At 36.6% G+C, this 22,163-nt stretch overlaps 1 protein-coding gene across 1 annotated transcript in view; it reads right to left on the reverse strand.

The window, feature by feature from the left end:
- GFRAL (GDNF family receptor alpha like) overlaps positions 1-21,223 on the reverse strand; it is a 73,348-nt gene extending 52,125 nt beyond the window's left edge. Inside the window, exons 1-3 of the mRNA XM_065913281.1 lie at positions 21,202-21,223; positions 16,905-17,036; positions 13,191-13,349 (exon numbers count right to left, since the gene is read on the reverse strand). Coding sequence (XP_065769353.1) covers positions 13,191-13,349; positions 16,905-17,036; positions 21,202-21,223 — 313 coding nt within the window. The remainder of the gene's footprint in view (positions 1-13,190; positions 13,350-16,904; positions 17,037-21,201) is intronic.
- Positions 21,224-22,163: the final 940 nt, after the last annotated feature.

Here is a 22,163-nt window from a genome sequence, read left to right on the forward strand (position 1 = left end):
AAAACTCTTCCCAGTAAGGTCTTAATTAGATTGAAAGGCAATTTAGACACTATTTCCACCTCTGACTATCTTAGCTTCCCAGAGTTTTTAGAAATTATACTTATAGAGTTGGAGAGGTTGATGACCATCTAATTCTAAAAATCTTTCATTCAAGAAACATTGGTCAAGTTCCCACTACATACCAGGTGCCATACTGAAGACGAATTCTTAGTCCCTGTTGTCAAGACTTACATAGGAAATGGAGACATAAAAACAAAATCAAAATAAAACAGAAGGAGAAGTAATAGACATATGCATAAAATGATAGGGGAAGACTATGATCAGATTTTTATTTTAAAATGAAAATTCATTTTTTGCCACTGGTGGTTAATTAAGATATTGGCTTCCATTACAGGTTATTGATTAGGAGACTGATTTCTGTATGGCATGTGTCTCTTCAAGATTCAGCTTGTACTGACTTGAGCTGTCTGTCCAAGCTCCTGCCTGCCTATCTATGCACATATATGACGGTACAATCATAAAACAATTCTTTTTACCCCCAGAGATGTCAGACTTTCCAGACTCTGCATTGTGTCATCTGTTCTCATTATACATGGTTTTCATACTTCTACTGGTTACGTCTCAGCTAAAGAATCATTATCTCTTCAGGAATCCACCTTCCTATGTTTATGAGAAGTTCCTTCTTCTGTTCCATATTGAAGGAAATCCCAATAAGCAAATTTCAGAGAATCCTATAGCTTTTTTTAATAGATACAAAAGTCTAGGTTAGCTAGACCTTCTATGATAGGTTAATAGCTGTGCTTTGGCACTGTCTGATATGACTGTACCATGTAAAATGTATTCAATAAACTATCATTAAAATATAAATAAACATTGAATTCACTTATTGTTATGAACTAAATTTTGTTTGCTTCCAAGATTCATAAGTTGAAGCCCTAACTCCTGATATAACTGTATTGGAAGATGGTGTCTCTAGGGAAGTAATTAAGGTGAAATGATGTCCTAAATGTGGGGCCCTGATCTGGTAGGATTAGAGTTCTCATAAAAAGAGACATTAGTGAACTTCCTCACTCTTCCTGGCCACGTGTACACCCCATGGGAATGTCCTGTAAGGACCTGGCAAGAAGCCAAGAAATTTACAAGCCAGAAAGAGAGCTCTCACCAGAAACTGACCCTGCTGGACTTTGATCTGGAACTTCCAGCCTCCAGAATGATGAGGAAATAAATTTCTCTTGTTCAAGCCACCCAACCTCTGGTATTTTACTAGGGCAGCCCAAGTGGACTAATCCACTCAAAATACTAGCAATTCTTACAAAAGCAATTATTTTATCATGGGGAAAATAATTCTATCTTGGATCCATATTATTTTGTGTAATGTGAGTAATGCACTTTAATAAATTGTTTGCACATTGAATTCTAATTTCATGTAGTGTACACATAGGTATGTGTGCACATTTTTCCCGGAGAATGTTGTAAACTGTAGCTTAATTGCTGGAAAGGAGCTAGAGAGCAGTATGTTGTGGGAGCACAGAGAAGCACGGGGCACCAGAACTTCATCTGTGTCGTATGATCATGTGTATCAAACAATGCACAGTGCTTATATATGCCACATCTTTATCTATTCATCTGTTGATGGACATTTAGATTTCTTACATGTCCTGGCTGTTGTAAATGGTGCTGCAATGAACACTGGGGTGCATGTGTCTTTTTGAATTATGGTTTTCTCAGGGTATATGCCCAGAAGTGGGATTGTTTGTCATAGGGTAGTTCTATTTTTAGTTTCTTAAGGAACCTCCATACTGTTCTTCATTGTGATTGTACATATATACAATGGAATATTACTCAGCCATTAAAAAGATCAAAATTGGGGCATCTGTAGGAATGTGGATGGACTAGAGTCTGTCATGTAGAGTGAAGTATGATGGAAAGAAAAAAAGAAATATTCTGTATTAACGCATATATGTGGACTCTAGAAAAATGGTACAGATGAACCTATTTACAAGGTAGGAATAGAGACACAGACATAGAGAACAGTCATGTGGACATGCAGCAAGGAGGGATAAATGGAGAGATTGGGATTGATGTATGTGCATTAACGTATGTAAAACAGATGGCTGGTGCGAAGCTGCTCTGTAGCTTGGGGACCTTAGTTTGGTGTTCCGTGGTGATCTAGATGGATGGGACGGGGTTGGTAGGTGCAAGAGAGCTCCAAGAGGGAAGGGAGATACACACACACACACACACACACACACACACACACACACACAGCTGATTGATTTCATTGTACAGCAGAAGCTAACACACCATTGTAAAGCAACTATACCGTAATTTAAAAACACATTGTTCCCTCTTCTTGATCCACTCATATTGAAATATATGCCAACTCTGCTATCTTCTCACCCTTCTCCTTCTCTAGTCCAAGACACCATGCATTTCTCTGTTGACCTCATCTACTGCCATGATCCCATTTGCCATCCATCAGTGAGTGACCTCCTGATTTATACCTGCTGCACAGATCTCACTCCTATGTGTCATGCAAAGCATTCAGGCTTCAGTTCCATACTGAGAGCTGTCTACTTGATATCTCCACGTGGGTATCTAGTAGACATTTCCCACTGACCACATCCCAGACTGACTCCTGACCTCTCCTCTGTCTCACTCCCAAAACCTCTTCTTCCTATAGTTGTTCCCATGTTAGTAAATGAAAATAATGGCAACCACATCCTTTCTAATTATTCAGGACCTTGGAATCAATATTGATTATTTTTTTTCCCCGAAGCCCCATGTGATTCACTCATATCAAGCATACCAAGAGTCTGACAGCTGTCCACACTGTTCCATCAACCATCATCTTTTTGTTGCATCATTATATAAGCTTCCTAATTGGTCTCCCTACTTGGACATTTGCTTCTCTTAAGTCAATTGTCAAAGTAAAATCCAGAGTTTTCCTCTTAAACATTTATATCAAACCATGACACTCCCTTGGCTCAAACCCTTCAGTGGTTCCCTGTATCACTAAGAGTAAGAACCAAAGATTTTGAAACCCACAAAGCCTTTCACGATCCTGCCCCTATTTTATTCCTGGTCTCATCTCCTGCATCTCATACCCTGCTCTCTCATCTCTACCCCTACTGTCATCTTTGCGCCTCCTCAAGCTTCCAGACCATGCCCAGCTCACCTTGAGCTATTTCTGCTGCCTGAAGTGCTCTTTCCTAAAATACCCACATGACTCATCCCTTGCCTCTTTCTATCTTTACTCAAACATTAATTTCTTCAGAACGACTTCCTGGCCATCCTATTAAAATTACAAACCACCCACTCAGACTTCCTTTTTCCCCTACCTGTATTATTTTCCTCCTTAGCATTCATACTGCTTATTTTTTTTAATTTTTGTTTTATATTTTATTGGAGTATAGTTAATTTACAACATTGTATTAATTTCAGTGTACAGCAAAGTGATTCAGTTATACATATACACATAGTGATTCTTTTCCAGGTTCCTTTTCCACATAGATTCTTACAGAATTTTGGGTAGAGTTCCCTGTGCTACACAGTAGGTCCTTGTTGGTTACTTATTTCACATATAGTAGTGTGTGTATGTTAATCCCAAGCTCCTCATTTATGGCCCCATCCCACCATATTTCCCCTTTGGTAGCACTCATTCTGTCATACCATTTAAAATATACCCTCCAAATCTTTTATCTTATTAATATGCTTTTACTGAATGTTACAGCCTACAACAAGATCCCCGCTTTGATGATCTTGGTGCTCACTTCCCCAGCTGCTGGTCTTCGTCCAGCAGTGACCCATCCAAAGGAAGCTGCCACACCCAGGGGGACAGACTTTCCCAGGGGACAGCTCCTATCTAAGGACTAGTTCATATGAGGGGCTCAAAGAGGCAGCATCTCTAAAGGGCCATTCCAGGGCTAAACTTCTTGTGAAGTCAATGAAGTCTGCTGTGGTCATTGCCTTCCTTGCATTTCAATTTTTCCCACCCCCTAATCCTGCTTTTCCCACTTCATCCTAGATTTTGTTCTTGAGCCCCCAGCCTAATACTATTTTGTATGCAAACCTCTGTCTCAGAGTCTGTTTCCAAAGAAACTAACCAAGACACTCCTCAGTTAAGAATATAAGGTCCTAGAGAACAAAGATTTGTGTGTGTGTTTATGATTTTTGTTTGCTTTGTTAACTGTTTTTTCCTTAGAACACAGCCAAGGACATGGTAAGCATCAAGGAAATATCTGTTAAATAAATAAATAATCATCCCTTACTATATTATCTATTTTTTAAAAAAATTTTTAAATCCCTTAAAAACAACAAAATTTAAAAATGAAGGGCAGTGTTATTATTACTGCATCGTTTTTTTTAATCAACCAGACTTAGGATTTAGCACATTTTCACTGTCTTATAAGTACTTGTTCAATGAATTGATGAATAAAACTCACATTATTATAAAACATTTTGGCATTTCCCTCTTTCTTCATAATCTCTTTTAGATATAGTCATAGTTTTTTAATTTCACTCTCTGGGACAAACACAGGCAGAAATGACAGAGCTGGAATCAGGAATTACACTTTAGTCAATTGGCACTTGTGATTATACTTAAGATGCCAAAATTCTTCCCTTAAATACTGACCTGAAACAATGTCCACGTTGAGTTCATTTTCACTGTCTTCAGTGAAGGATGGAACTGGATTTATATGAGCATCCTGTATGCAAATGTCCTCAGACAAGCTTTTCCAAATTTCAGTGCACTCTGCTTTCGAAGGGTCACTGCACTGACAATTCCGCAAGATTGTTTCTTGCAGACTTTCTCTCAACGTTGCACAGAGGTAGCTTCCATCAGGGGTCTTGCATTGTTCTGATTCCCTCCTGCAGGTTTTCTTGAAACTCTCATACAAAAGGGCACAGTGTTCAGATTCCTGGCAGATACGTGCTGCCATGATGCAGTCGCTCTTTTTTTCCATTGTTAATGATGTCTCTTTCTCATGCAGCCACTCTGTGATGTTTGATTGTGAAGCCAAATTTGAGGACAGTGCTGATTCTTCTATATTTTTAAAAATGACTAAAATTAAATAAAACTCATTTAGTTTAAATTTAAATAAGCTCATTTAAAGCCCTTTTAATGTTTCCTAAAAAGTGTGTACACATATTTTATAAATATTCTACTGTCTTTCAAAAACCACTGAAGACATTATTTCAAGACAGTTATTACAAATGACTTTGCTATTTTAAAAAGTTGAAATAAAAAATATTGATTATTTATAGTTTACGTAATAGAACAAAATGGTAATGCTCAACTTCTTTTACTATTTCATCCTCATGATGTCCTTCTGTCTTTTCATTATATTTGATGATGATTGGTAGAAATCATTGTAACTTACAATGCTTAGGAAAAGCCCAGGTGTTAATCTCTCTGTCCTGTCTGATTCTACGTGACCCTATAGCCTGTAGCCTTTCAGGCTCCTCTGTCCATGCGGTTTTCCAAGCAAGAATACTGGAGTGGGTTGCCATTTCCTTCTCCAAGGGATCTCAGCTCAGGGATTGAACCTGGGTCTCCCACATTATAGGCAGATTCTTTACCGTCTGAGCTGCCATCCATTATTCTCTTTGTATAAACTTTGTGTGTTTCTATTTCCTCCTAGAAATATATCTATACTAAAGTGTTTCTCCAAAGTTTTTCATTATTTCCCCTTTAAGATGCCTTTTTTTAGACAGTTTTTTCCTAATGCTCTTACCCCCTCATGATTTTTAATTCCACAGCTTTATCGTGGATCTTTTCAGGAGCTGTATGTGTATCTGTGCTTTATACATATGAGAGGTTTCCTGCCCACCCCCAAGAACTAATTTCCACCCCTTGGAAGTTATAGCCCTCATAGAGAGTGTATGTTCTATGAGAGAATTTCAATCAATCCATAATTATATAAACTTTATAGGAAGAAGATAAAAACCACCTCAGTGTAAGAATCCTTACTTAACCTAAGGTTTCAGTAGTATAACACCTACCTCTAAAATGTCTCATCCTCCCTCTGAGGTCCTTCATGTGGATCTCCACAATGAACACTTTCTTGACCCTACAGTACATAGGGTCAAACAGAGTTGAACACGACTGAAGTAACTTACAGCAGACAGGGATCAAGACCATCCCCAAGAAAAAGAAATGCAAAAAGGCAAAGTGGCTGCCTGCAGACGCCTTACAAATAAGTGTGAAAAGAGGAGAAGTGAAAAGCAAAGGAGAAAAGATATACCTATTTGAATGCAGAGTTCCAAAGAATAGCAAGGAGAACTAAGAAAGTCTTCCTTAGTGATCAGTGAAAAGAAATAGAGGGAAACAATAGAATGGGAAAGACTAGAGATCTCTTCAAGAAAATTAGTGATACAAAGGGACACTTCATGCAAAGGTGGGGCTCAATAAAGGACAGAAATGGTATGGACCTAACAGAAGCAGAAGATATTAAGAAGAGGTGGCAAGAATACACAGAAGAACTGCACAAAAAAGATCTTCATGACCCAGATAATCACAATGTGTGATCACTCACCTAGAGCCACACATCCTGGAATGTGAAGTCAAGTTGGCCTTAGAAAGCATTACTACAAACAAAGCTAGTGAAGGTGATAGAATTCCAGTAGAGCTATTTAAAATCCTGAAAGATGATGCTGTGAAAGTGCTGCACTCAATATGCCAGCAAATTTGGAAAACTCAGCAGTGGCCACAGGACTGGAAAAGGTCAGTTTTCATTCCAATTCCAAAGAAAGGCAATGCCAAAGAACGCTCAAACTACCACACAATTGCACTTATCTCACATGCTAATAAAGTAATGCTCAAAATTCTCCAAGTCAGGCTTCAGCAATACGTGAACCGTGAATTTCCAGATATCCAAGCTGGTTTTAGAAAAGGCAGAGGAACCAGAGATCAAATTGCCAACATCTGTTGGATCATCAAAAAAGCAAGAGAGTTCCAAAAAAAAAAAAATCTATTTCTGCTTTATTGACTATGCCAAAGCCTTTGACTGTATGGATCACAATAAACTGTGGGAAATTCTGAAAGAGATGGGAATACCAGACCACCTGACCTGCCTCTTGAGAAACCTGTATGCAGGTCAGGAAGCAACAGTTAGAACTGGACATGGAACAGACTGGTTCCAAATAGGAAAAGGAGTACGTCAAGGCTGTATATTGTCACCCTGCTTATTTAACTTATATGCAGAGTACATCATGAGAAACGCTGGGCTGGAAGAAGCACAAGCTGGAATCAAGATTGCCCAGAGAAATATCAATAACCTCAGATATGCAGATGACACCACCCTTATGGCAGAAAGTGGAGAAGAACTAAAGAGCCTCTTGATGAAAGTGAAAAAGGAGAGTGGAAAAGTTGGCTTAAACTCAGAATTCAGAAAACTAAGATTATGGCATCTGGTCCCATCACTTCATGGGAAATAGATGGGGAAACAGTGGAAACAGTGTCAGACTTTATTTTATTGTGCTCCAAAGTCACTGTAGATGGTGATTGCAGCCATGAAATCAAAAGATGCTTACTCCTTGGAAGGAAAGTTATGACCAACATAGACAGCATATTAAAAAGGCAGAGACATTATTTTGCCAACAAAGATTCGTCTAGTCAAGGTTATAGTTTTTCCAGTAGTCATGTATCGATGTGAGAGTTGGACTATAAAGAAAGCTGAGTGCTGAAGAACTGATGCTTTTGTTTTTGAACTGTGGTGTTGGAGAAGACTCTTGAGAGTCCCTTGGACTGCAAGGAGATCCAACCAGTCCATCCTAAAAGAGATCAGTCCTGGGTGTTCACTGGAAGGACTGATACTGAAGCTGAAACTCCAATACTTTGGCCTCTTGATGCAAAGAGCTGACTTCTTTGAAAAGACCCTGATGCTGGGAAAGATTGAGGGCAGGAGGAGAAGGGAATGACCGAGGATGAGATGGTTGGATGGCATCACCGACTCAATGGGCATGAGTTTGGGTAAACTCCGGGAGTTGTTGATGGACAGGGAGGCCTGGCGTGGTGCAGTCCATGATGTCACAAAGAGTCGGACACGACTGAGTGACTGAACTGAATTGAACTGAACTAAAGCAACTTAACATGCACACATGCAAGTTAAAGATATTATAATCAACTTCATAACATAAAATGCTTTCTTAAAGACTACCAGGGCATTCTTAGAAGCACTGTTCAGAGTACAGACTCTTTACTGCATGTGTTTTGAAACACACACTGCAATAGAGTTTTACACATTTGTCAAGTAACAGCTCACATGAATTGTTATAATTATTTACATGAGATTTATCTCCTGGTACACAGAACCATCTCTCTTACCCATTTTGGACAGTATATGCAAACTTGCCTATGGGATGTGTATGAATTAATGCCTTCTACACATAATTTGTTCCATTATGGTGGTAATTATATATTTTTTAATATTTAATCTAAGCTAAATGAAATAATCAGGCTAAATGTCAATTTTACTCTGCTATGTTTTTAGCTAACCAAGAGCAGGGACTCTCTTAACCTATCTTTATATCCCCCCTGCAGTGCTTAATATCTACACCTATTAACTGAATAATTAGTATTTTATGAATGAATACATGATTTAGATGTTCAAATATGTTTACAAATTAATTATATATTTATTGATCAGTTATTAGATATCAGACACTCTTTTGAATATTTTTCATATTAAGAAAAAAAAGAAAAAATATAAAACTGATTTGCTCAATAAGCTTATAATCTATAATCTATAACAAAGAACAGAAAAGTACATGACTGTTATATGTTGAGAAATATTTGGGGAATGCAAAAAGGGGAGAGAGAGAAAGTTCATATCCAGATGGAGTGATGATGAAAGAGTTGGTGGAAGATGCTGCACTTGACATGAAACAGTAAGATTTCAATTGTCACTTCCTTTTTCAATCTAAACTGAATTACAAGCAAGCAGTTAATGCTCTGTGTAAAGACCACAGCCAGAGCAGGTCCATCATGAAGTGCATTTGTAACATCATTCAGGTCCTCTGTGCAGGGTTTCTGTATCCTTGCTTTATCAATACTACCACAGAGTAGCATTTAATAAGTATCTATCGTGAAAAAAATGATTCAGAAATGGGGACTGATTTCAACTTAAGCACTCTCAATTTGTATGTACCTGTATTTTGGTATCTATATTTTGTTGCATCTTGGTCTGATAGAAATGGTTATTGAGATATAAATGAACTAGTCCTACCATCTTGAAACAAAATTCAGCAAATAATTTTAGTATTTCTATATACTTTTGTTTCAGCATACTTCAATCTAAAACTAGAAAAGGACTACTCATTAGCTAACTAATGCCATTTTAGTCTCTGTCTTATTTACTTCTCTGCATTTACTGGTGATTATTTTCTCTATGTCTTCCTCTGTCATCGGCTTGAAAATTCTTCCTGTGTTCTTTTTTTTTTTTTTTGTCTCTAAAATCTTCCTTATGATTTCTTCAACTAGGTCATGACAACATTATAAAAACACTTATATTCTCACTTCACATCTTTTTCTGGCCAGTCTTATCCTCATGCTTGCTTGTATCTGCTTTTTACAAATCACTGACTCACAAATCTTGCATGTACTCAATGCAAGATGCATGTTTCCAAATGCCAGCCAAATGCTCCATCATTGCTTTTTCTAAACTATATATTCATCATGTGAAATGTAAAGCAAATTACTAGCATTCCTAACACAAATATGCCAAAGTGTGCCACCTCTGTGCAAACTCTCCAAATATAATTCACCACTGTTGTCTTTCAGCCCTGTCTCCATATAGAGTGATACCCTTGTCCCAAACCAGCAACTTGTATCACACATTTAATAACATTCCACACTCCTCATATCCAGTGGTAGCCAATTCCCACTGATTATGAGTCATAAGCATTTCTTAAGCGTCTCTTCTCCTTGCAGTCCTCAGCACCAGTGCAGAAGTTGAGGCACGTGTCACATCACTCCCAAATCTTTTTGTTGGCTCTTATCCTTGGCCTGCATCTTACCCTGCCTCCATTCCATCCTTTAAACCACCCCCAATGGAGTCCTGAAAAATACTGATTCCAGATTCTTCTGTCCAAAATGCATTAGTAGTTCCTCAAAAGTCTGATTTCTTTCCAGTATCATCTCCTGACTCCTCTGTTCTATAATCCAGCCTAATCAGGAATGTGTTTCTTCCCAATGTCTCCTGCTTCATTCTATTTCCTCTGTCTGGAATATCATTTTATTTCATCTGCCCAAGGAGTCCAATTTATCCTAAAAGGCCCAAGTCTGTCATTTCTTCTTTGAAGGCTTCTGAGACACCATTCAGAAAAAAAAAAAAAAAAATCAAATGAAGTCGCTCAGTCGTGTCCAACTCTTTGTGACCCCATGGACTATAGCCTACCAGGCTCCTCCATCCATGGGATTCTCCAGGCAAGAATACCGGAGTTGGTTGCCATTTCCTTATCCAGGGGCTCTTCCCAACCCAGGGATTGAACCCAGGTCTCCCACATTGCAGGCAGACGCTTTACCATCTGAGCCACCACGGAACCATTATTTCTTCTCTATAACCTCAAGTAAGTGTCATCTTATGTGTATCATATTGTATAGATGATATTTAGCAATTACCATTTTAATTAAGAATTGAGATCATACAAAATATGTTCTATAATGCTATTGTAATTAGAGATGAATAACAAAGATATCTAAGGAATACTCAAATATTTGGGAACTAAACAATGGTATTATGAATAAAACTTGAATCAAAGATGAAGTCTGCAGTAAAATAAGAAACTATTTTGAACTGAATAAAAATGAAAACATATTTTTATTTAGTTTAAAATTAGTGGATGTAACTAAAATACCACTTGGAAGGAAATTTATGTAAGGAAATGTTTAAATAAGAAAAGAAGTCTCAAATCAGTGATATAAGATTTCATCTTAAGAAACCAAGAGTGATGAGTCAAATCAATAATTCCAACTCAAATCAAATGCAACAGCAACAACAACAAAATAACGTAGAGCAAAACTGAGAGAGAAATTGAGAGAGAAGAGAGAGAGAGGGAAATACAGAGAGATAGAGACAAAAAGAGAGAAAAGGACGTGAATTTCTGGTACCTGAACAAGAAAATGACACCATCATAACTCCTTCAAGTTGTTTAAACGACAATTTGGGAATATTAAGAGCAACTTAGAGAGACAGAAACTACAATAAAGAATAAAATGCAAACAAAAACAAAAATTCAAAATAAATCCAACAAATATCTTTAAAATTCAATTACTTAAAAGAAAAAAATGATGGGAATTACACAACTTGTTTTCAAGACATCTCATGAAACTGCAATAAATTAGACTGTGGAGCATCGGCAAAAGTATAGACATCACTGGGACAGATTGGGAAAACTGGGAGGACAGCCACTAGTATACAGCCCAGTGATCTTTTGAGAAAGCGGGAACTGAAAATATCTTCAACAAATGTTAGATGTCCATGTGGCAATAGAACATACCTGAGTGTTGACTTGCATCACTTATGAAAATTGACTCAAAATGCATCATACACCTAAACAGAAAACCTAAGCCACATAATTTTGAAGAGAGATTTTATCAAATGATATATTTCTTTGGCACAGAAGCACAGGAAAATATGGTCAGCATTATTATTATTTAAGTGTAAATTAAATCCTAGTGTGATACCATTAAACATGTTTTGAAATGCAAAAAAAAAAAACAAAAACAAAAACAGAAAAACAACCAGAAATCAAGTCCTGCCCTGAATGTGGAGCAATCAGAACTTTCATACATTTATGGTTACTTCAAATTTGAAATACAGTATGAAAGTTTCTTATAAAGTTAAACATACACTTTACTATATGACCCAAGAATTGAGGAGAAATAATAAATTATATAAATTATATAAAAATAAATAATAAATAAATAAAACTGAGGAGAAATAACATATTTGTAAAAATATTATGTGTGAGTATTTACAGCAGTTTTATAATCTCTACAAATCTGGAAACAATGCCAGTGACTTTCAGTGGTGAATGAATAACCAATTCAAGGAATAACCATACAGAGGAATACTACTCCTCAAAAAAGAAGACAATTTTTTGTGAATCACAAATGGATAATTTTAAACAAAGGAAAAGTGACTCAAAAGCCTACATGTTATATAATTTCATTTATATGAAATTTTGGAAAAGGCAACATGATGGAATAAGAAACTGTCTAGTAAGTTTTACTATGAAAAATTGGAGAGGTTGGGCTATGTGATCATTTAAGACAGATGAGAGATGAAACTCTTTCTTATAAAGTGGGAGAAGGGTGATTCTGAAAAAGAAAAGGTGAGAATTCTGTGATAACAGGGATATTCCTAACCACTCTGGAGGAGTGTACATAGACATATTGAAGATCTAGAAGCTAATGACTTTCAGATTACTGGATCCCATGCATCCCTTGGAAAATATGCACATACTCTCAAGACATGAGCTGACTATTTTGAATACCACTACTTTACCATATGACATATTTCACCACATGACACCAGGACTTCCTGGTGGCTCATAAGGTAAAGCGTCTGCCTACAATGCGGGAGACCCAGGTTCAATCCCTGGGTGTGGAAGATCCCCTGCAGAAGGAAGTGGCAGCCCACTCCAGTATTCTTGCCTGGAAAATCCCATGGACGAAGGAGAGTGGTATGCAAAGAGTTGGACACGACTGAGCGACTTCATTTTACTTCACCATCAGGCCAACACCTTGAGTATGCAGTAAATAAATGCATATTAAATAATTAAATGTGCCTTTGCAAAGGCAAGTGCAATGCTAGGTAAGTGGTTACACTTTGATCTTTCTCAAGAGGTCTTGTTTCCTTTACCAAGAAAAGTAGTACTTTATTTATCTTTTATCATTTAAGTCTTGTACAAAGCCATAGTGAGCCTCACAAATAAAGGTACTGAATGAGTGAATCTATCATTCTAATGAATTATTGTTGAATGAAGCTTGAAATTGTGGTTAGCGATTATAGAAATATATACTTACTGAGAACTACACTTCACAGAACCTTAAATTACATGAAGAACTAATCAAATCACCAGATAAAAAACAAAAGAATTCATCAAACTACATAGCTGTGATGCTTTTTGATATTGTACTGTCTTTTGTGTGACTGTAAGCATTTCATATAACAATGTATTACCTGATTCGTTGGTGCATTTTTTCCCAAGCAATTTGTTAATAGTGCAGTAAAGGTCGTCAGAGCAGAGACAATCTTTAAATTGTAAATTGCTTTCCACTAAGGACTGGATACTTAGGTCACAGCTGGATGAATCCTTCATCTGGCAGGTGTTGCCTGGATTTCACAGTCAAACATACAACATTCTAAATATTAATCTGAATAAAAGTTTTCAGTCCTCCTACCCAAACTATGCTACAACTCTGGGTAGCACCTCCTACCCAAAGCTTTAATACCTTGATTTTATTAAATCATTATTAGAGTGAAATTATCTGGGGTTACTATAGCATGTTCATATAATTGACTTTTCAAGCAAAAAAAACAGCAACAACAACACTCTATTTCTACTGTTTTCACCCCCAGTATTTTCTTTCTAAAATAGACTAAAACTTTCTGTATTTTAAAAGAACTTTGTCCACACTTAGAATGTCAATTTGTGCTCTTTAATAATAATCAAAGCTGCCTTTAAAATGAGGCAACCAGAATACTCTGTAATTTTAGCTATTTTGTCTGTTTAGCAATTTTATTAGCTATTTGATCTTAACCTGCTATTTTATTTTATATTGCCATTCCAAGATTATAGTAAGAGACATCCAAGTGACTCTAAATTTATCATATAAAGCGACGTGGTCCTGACACTTAGAAAGCACTCAGTAAATATTATTGCATCTTTTGTAATTACCAACATTTCATACTCTGCTTTAATATAGAAAGCCTTATTCATCCACCCAACTATTTTCTTTTATTCATTTTTCCTGAATAAAACTACTTGAGTACATTTTATTTGTCTATTTGAGAATATTTCTATTTCAGCTTCATGCATAGTATAATTATGCAAATCTTACCATTCACCAAAAATTACTTGCTATTTGTATCCTAAATTCAATAAATGTGCTATAATTTATGATACACTGAATGCAACAGTTTAAGTTACTGTATAAAATATACCAACGAGCTTTATTATCAAAACAAATAGTGGATTTTTTTGTCATTGTCCTTTATTCTCATCTTAAAATTATTGTGCTATTTGAGAAAATTTGCCTTTGAAATTCTTTTCCTGAACTGTAATGAGAATATTGCTTTTGAACTGTGGTGTTGGAGAAGACTCTTGAGAGCCCCTTGGACTGCAAGGAGATCCAACCAGTTCATCCTAAAGGCAAATCAGTCCTGAGTGTTCACTGGAAGGACTGATGCTGAAGCTGAAACTCCAATACTTTGCCCTCCTGATGTGAAGAACTGACTCATTTGAAAAGACCCTGATGCTGGGAAAGATTGAAGGTGGGAGAAGAAGACGACAGAGGATGAGATGTTTGGATCCGACTCAATGGACATGAGCTTGACCAAGCTCTGGAAGTTGGCGATGGACTGGGAGGCCTGGCGTGCTGCAGTCCATGGGGTCGCAAAGAGTCAGACACGACTGAGCGAGTGAACTGACTGAATGAGAATGTTGAATAGAGACCTACAACTGTCTTTGGCATTTGAACATCACATGCACCCTGTTCAAGGGCAGGGTAGAGAAGAAATCTCACTCCTTATCTATATCCTGTGTAATTCCTTGAGATCTTGTGGCTAGACAGGAGGTCTGATAGTGGAGATTGTAAATTTTTCCATTGTCAGAACTATAGGTTTTTGTCTCTTAATCCAACACACTTTGCCTTACATCTTTGGAAGGTAGAAGGAGCACGAGCAGATAGACAAGGGCCCCAAATAGTACAGAATTTATTCTTCTATGAAGCAGCTGGAGAAATAAAGTGAGCCATTAAAAAATACAGTTTTTATTTTTCACCTTGGATTTGTCTTACTGAATATGCCAAAAATTAATTGGGTTTTTATGGTATTATCACACTCATTATACAAGTTGATAAAATTTGTCATGTTAGAAAAAGCTTTTTTTGAAATGTTCTGTCCTAATAGCATTACAATATCATTCCCTACATAATCTTTTATCTACTTTTAGTGAATCGAGTCTTACAATAATGCTCTCATTGAACATATATTCTGCTACTTGATATAGCTAGAATTTTTTTTTTCTTTTAAACAAATGACAGTGACTTTTAATCTTCATATTCTCTAACCTCTTGGGCCTCTCTTCACATGTTTGTAATATAGGACAAACTAAAAATAAAAATATATTTTAACTTGCTCTTGACGTAGTTGAAATAGAAGAGAGTATATATGTTGAAAGAATACAAAAGTCATGTTCAGTTCAGTTCAGTCTCTCAGTCGTGTCTGACTCTTTGTGACCCCATGAGTCGCACCATGCCAGGCCTCCCTGTCCATCACCAGCTCATGGAGTTTACTCAAACTCATGCCCATTGAACCAGTGATGCCATCCAGCCATCTCATCCTCTGTCATCCCCTTCTCCTCCTGCCCCCAATCCCTCCCAACATCAGGGTCTTTTCCAATGAGTCAACTCTTCCCATGAGGTGACCAAAGTACTGGAGTTTCAGCTTCAGCATCAGTCCTTCCAATGAACACCCAGGACTGATCTTCTTTAGGATGGACTGGCTGGATCTCCTTGCAGTCCAAAGGACTCTCAAGAGTCTTTTCCAACACCACAGTTCAAAAGCATCAATTTTTCGGCTCTCAGCTTTCTTCACAGTCCAACTCTCACATCCATACATGGCCACTGGAAAAACCATAGCCTTGACCAGACATACCTTTGTTGACAAAGTAATGTCTCTGCTTTTTAATATGCTATCTAGGTTGGTCATAACTTTCCTTCCAAGGAGTAAGCGTCTTTTAATTTCATGGCTGCAATCACCATCTGCAGTGATTTTGGAGCCCCAAAAAATAAAGTCTGACACTGTTTCCACTGTCTCCCGATCTATTTCCCATGAGGTGATGGGACCAGATGCCATGATCTTACTTTTCTGAATGTTAAGTTTTAAGCCAACTTTTTCACTCTCCTCTTTCACTTTCATCAAGAAGCTTTTCAGTTCCTCGTCACTTTCTGCCATAAGGGTGGTGTCATCTGCGTATCTGAGGTTATAGATATTTGTCCCAGCAATCTTGATTCCAGCTTGTGCTTCTTCCAGCCCAGCGTTGTCATGTTATATCCATGCAAATAATGTGTTTGATTTTCACAAACATCATCTTTCTATGTTATCACTGACATGGTAACATATAAACAAAAAATATTTTATGTAAAAAATGTTGCCATGTTTTTGAGAGGCATGTGTATAACTGTAACATTATATATTGTAAAATAAGTAAAAGAATAATCTGAAAGCTTGCATAAAGTTGCCTGCAGTGTCAGCGCATTAAGGTTCTTGAGTAGTGATGGTCCAGTGGTTAAGTATTCGCCTGCCAATGCTGGGGACACAGGTTCAGTCCCCGGTCTGAGAAGATCCCACATACCATGAGCAAACTAAGTCTGTGTGCCACAATCACTGAAGCCCATTTGCCTGGAGCCCATGCTCTGCAACAGGAAAATACCAGTGTGCAGCAATAAAGACCCAGCACAGCCAAAAATAAATAATTTTTGAAATAATACTCTTAGGTATATAAATTCACTAATAAGTAACTGAAGGTGAATCACTTGAATACCAAGTTTAAGTAAGGTGTTTAGAGAAAAATTTATTTTCTAGGATAGTGAAAAAACAAAAAGACCAACTCCTATTTTTTATCTCAGTAAATAGAAGGTATTTGAGTGCATTTTAAACAACTTGTTTTACCTGACACATTGCAGGCATCTTCCATTTTTCGCCAGGCGTGTTTACAACCATCGGCATCACGTAGGCAGAGCTCTTTTAAAGACGTGCAATCTGTGGTTTGGGAAGTGGACTTGTTCAGGCATAGCCCCACAGCTTGAATAACAGCAATAAGAGAACAACAGAAACAGCAATATGATAACATGGTAGTTACTTACTTCAAACCTAAGTTATTAATGATCAAGACCAGAATTATGAAAATGGAAATGTGACTAAGTCGTTAAAAAAACTAGAATGGAACTTAACCTCCCCTCCAGCTATAGATTTGTTTCTTTTTTATAAGGTTCTTAAACAAAACATATGTATTTGCCCTCTTTTTTTATTTCTGCCTATTTATTTCTCAGTTTATAATTTATTGTTATGATTATTGCTCCATTAAAACTGTTCTGAAAAATGCCCCCAAATAATCTCCATAACATGAACTTAATAGTTTAAAGGCTTCATCTTGCCTGCTTTTATCATTGGGAATTTTGTTGTCACTTTGTTCTTGAAACTTTTTTCTTTGGGCAACCCCCCTTCTAATTCTCTTGCTACTTCTTCATTTGATATTTTCTGCTCATGGCATTCTTCCCAGGATCCTCTTACTTTTCTGTTAACGTGTATTTGTAGCTTAGGTTCTGTCCTCAGACTTTTCTCAGTCTCATTTTACATGCTCTTCATGGACACCTCCATGTACTTATGGTTTTAACTAAAATCTCAAGATTGATGATTCTCAAATATCTAATGCAATCCTTCTATTTTCCAACATTTTAGTTACAGATGCTGTTTTCTCCACCTAAATGTTCCAGACACACTTCCGTATAATACTATCATCGATATCGTCCTCCTCATCTGTTGGACCACCTGTTTCATCAGCAATTCCACCATCCACAATGGCACCCATACTAGGAAGCTTGGGTTCGTGATAGGCTCCTCTTCTAGCCTCAATTCACTCTCCCACATTCACTCTTACATAGATTAGTGATCCTCATCTTGCGAACTGACCAACTCATCAGATAGTCAGTCTGCCTTCATCTTATTCAGGTAAATTCTTCACACCCCTTACTCTGCCTTATGCACCATCCAGTCTGGTCATTTCTCTGCTTCCTCCTCTGAATGGGTCCTCATAGCATGACTGTCATATTCTTCATCATGTGCAATCTAGATACCCTTGAGCATTTATAGTTTCTCAAATGCTAAATGCTGCCTTGTACGTCTGAGCGTTTACTGTGTGGTCACTACCAGATGCTGCTTTTCTTTTTATTCTGGACTAAGCCTTTTTGGTCCTTTAGGACTCAACACAATAACTACTACCAATTTTATGGAAATTGTTCCTAAATTCAATACCCCTGTCCTGCATTCAGATTGAATTTAACATCCCTTGCCTGTTTCACTACAGTCTTGGGACCTTCCCAACTATAGAATTTACTGCTCTGTAAGGAAAGTGTATATTTCCGTGTTTGCCTTTATCGCTGGGTTCTGGGATTTTACTCAGCAGGCATTAGGAACAATTCACAATGGTATGCCCATCATCAATGCAATGATGAATTACATATATTCAATAAATGCATGCTGATTTAACCAACTTAAATAGCTGCTTATGGATGAGTTATACATAAATAACTGATAGTATTTAATAAAAATGACACCTTCCAGATATTTACAAGTTATTTTGGGTAGAAGAGAAAAGGTTTCAGCAAATTTTTCAAAGTATTAAGGAAGTAGCAATGTTAATTTAATGTATTATACCAATTATTCAAACTGATTCTGTAAGCATACAAACGGACACTTGCTTACTCAATCCATAGAAAAATATGGAAATTACAATTGAGTTTTAAAGACGGTATATTAGCTGTAATCAAGAGACCTAAAAGCTATGTCTTAATCAGAGTCAAATTATCTGAATTTTTAAAAAGATGATAGTAATTATGAATGACCTGTCACAGCATAGAGTTATAGGCTTCAAGTAAAGCCATAACATCTTTTTTTTTTTTTAATCTTTACCTTTTTCTAAACCTCTTCTAAGGAGAATCCATGGCAACTGTTTGGATCATATGTACTACTGACTGAGTCACTGCATTTGGAGATTAGACTCATGAGTGTGGCTTGGTCACATTTTTCTTGTTGAGGGCAGGACTGGAAATTGACATATCAGCTTTCTGTTATTGTGTGTTCATGGATAACCTCACCTAGCCAAGTTTCTGTTCTAGGTTAGAAAGCCTGAAGATGGGGAACACATGCACACCCATGGCTGATTCATGTCAATGTATGGCAAAAACCAATACAATATTGTAAAGTAATTAGCCTCCAATTAAAATAAATTAGTTAAAAAATTAAAAAAAAAAAAGAAAGCCTGAAGAAAGAGAAAAAGAGCCTCTTCCATTCTGTGCCAATGTTACTTGTTTCTTTCCAGCTTTGCCAAAGATACTAAAGTAAGGATTTTATGTCAGAAACTCAATACATAAGAAGCTATACCTTTATTTGCCACTGATCATTATATCTTGGGACTACTTCTCTCAAGAAACTTATAGGTGATGGTCTCCTGAGTAGATTATCAAAATCTCACTGATATGTCAGTGCAAAGATCATTAATGAATTCTACATATTATCTTTCCCAAATGTGTTTTGCTTTCTTCCATATTTAAAATTCTAAGTTGAATAACAATTTGATTGTTTTACATGATTTTTCACATCTTCCACTCAGAGGAAATACTGAATCAAGCAGGAAAACCACTTCAAGGATTTGACCCAGAAGAATCAAAGTAATAACTTTCCAAAGCCTTATCCATTGTGGACTAGGATTTGTGGCTCTATATTTAAGACAGGAGTTTTCAAGGATCCTTTTGAAATGCCAAGTGAAAAACAGGTTCTATTTAAAAATAAATAAGATGGTGAATAGTGCACATTTTTTCACCCTCTTAAAGATGTATAAGACTCATTAGGATATTTAATGTTTTGTTTTAAAAATTCACTATGTCTCACATTTCTTTGGCTGCTGAACTTTCTGGCATCACAAGATTTATTTAAAATCTTGAGACTGAATAAATATCCCAAAGAATGCATTATGGGAAATATTGGTTAATCCTATCAAATAGCATAATTTTGACCCTAAGTGTTAGATAAGATTTCTGGCAAGGTTAATTTAGAAGTGAAAGTTGAAAACAGGAAGCTGTCATTGTGTTTTCAATGGCAGGGGCAGGGGGGTGCATAATGAGATTGTAATATATTTTGTGTATCTCATTATATTGCTGCCTGATCTTCAAAGATTAAAGTATTCTAGATTTTTCCTTATTATAAATAATAGAAATAGGAAATGTTCTTAGAAATCAGTGCAAGGAGCAAAATTTTGAATAACTAGTATTTAATCCTCCAAACCTGAAAATACATAAATATATAAAAGATTCCTTTCTTTCTTGCCTTAATTTTGACTAAATCTCTTCAGACTCTTTTTCATGTTCAACACATTTGAAATAATCTTCTTTGTTTTCTTGTTGCCCACAAGTATGCCTTTATTCATGAATATCTGCTGGCAGAGAGAAACCAGAAAATGTACTGGCTTTGTTTTAATTAGTGAAGTATCAATACTCATCTAGGATTATAACTGTCCCTTTTTCTGAATTCAGTTTGTAGATTCTACTGCACGCTGATGAATATATAATAGCTTCTCCTATCACGTGTATGCCAAGTAGCTCTGCATAAATTCCACTTTAAGCATACATTATTTTTACAGAGATAAGCTCACACTTTATCTCTGTGTTAAAAAATTAACTGAAATGTGAAGCATTTAAGGTTGTTTTGTGTTACACTATGAACTGTCTCCTATTTATTAAATATTAACATCTAAAATCAGGGAAACTGAATGGATTTTGTTTCAATGTAAATTAAAAGAAAAATGGATAATAATATGAAATTTATCATCTTATAACTTGTAAATAAATACCAGAAGGTTACATTTCTAAAAAGCTCTAATATATATGTAAATCTTATAAATCCTAATCAATTACCTGAAGTAACTGGATCAGTATATATATATATATAAAAGAAAAAATCTGAGTAGTAAATGCAATTCTCACATTGTGCATTTTCTATAGAGTTATAATAGAGTAAAAGTAGGCATACATTTTTTGTAAAAGTAACAATCTATGTTAGAGTAAAAATTTGTAATTAATACTTTAAATTATAAAGCTTTGATAGCTTGATATTTAAGTGACTGGAGACAGCATCTGATTGACAAAGAACTGATGTTATGAATTCAGATAAACCAGAAGAATAATTCACTTACCGAAGAAAATGAAGATTATCATGGTGGCAACTTGGGGCTGTTGACCTGCAAGAAGAGCAGATGTGTTTGTTCCAACAATCTCCCTAACAGTAACTGTCCAGAATAAAGCTTTGGTTTCTGCTCCTGCTTTCTGAAAGCATCCCTGATTCAAGGCGGCTTCCTGTCACCACTTCCTCACCAATCTTTCCTGAGCTGTGAACTTTCCTAATTAGGTCCAAATTCAATTATTTTCTTCTGAGTGTACTGATCTCGGATATTATGCTTCTAAGAAAGCCCAAGAGTCAAATACTAAGAAATTATACATCCTCTGCACATTCAGGGAAAAAGGTGCTTTTATTTTCTCCTTCAACTAGAATACTAAACTGTTTTGTATACAAACCTCCCAAGTATAACTCCAGAGTTCCTAGACACTTGAACACGCTCAGTTTCTACTTCATTAATTTGCATCATTCAGGCAATGTTATGTCTTTGAGGACAGGGAAAAGGATAAAAGGCATAAAGAAAGCCCAGGAAAACATATGGGGAATTCAAGTTCCACTAGGATCAAACCAGCGTACCTCATCTTTCTTAACAGGTGCTCCAAACTCCAGTGCATTTAAAACTTGGGTTGCTTCAGTTACAGTTCCTCTCACACTTCCAATAGAACAATGTTTACAAAATGACTCCTCACCATTATGCAGAAATTTCTCATGCCCTGGAAAGGTATCATCCACTTGTTTTTGCCACTTGACACTGTTTTTGTCTGAGTTTTAATGAGGGGCATTGCCACGGTCTGAATATTCGTGTCCCCCAAGCTCATAGACTGAACTCTTAAACCCAAGAGGAGATGGTATTAGTAGACACAGCATTTGGAGGTTACACAAATCATGGGACACGATTCTCATGCATGAGATTAGTGTCTTAGAAAGGAAAGTCCAGAGAGCCTTGTTCCTGCCATCTTGTGAGGACACAGTGACAAGTTG

Source organism: Muntiacus reevesi, chromosome 20 (assembly GCF_963930625.1).
Source record: "Muntiacus reevesi chromosome 20, mMunRee1.1, whole genome shotgun sequence".
NCBI lineage: Eukaryota > Metazoa > Chordata > Mammalia > Artiodactyla > Cervidae > Muntiacus > Muntiacus reevesi.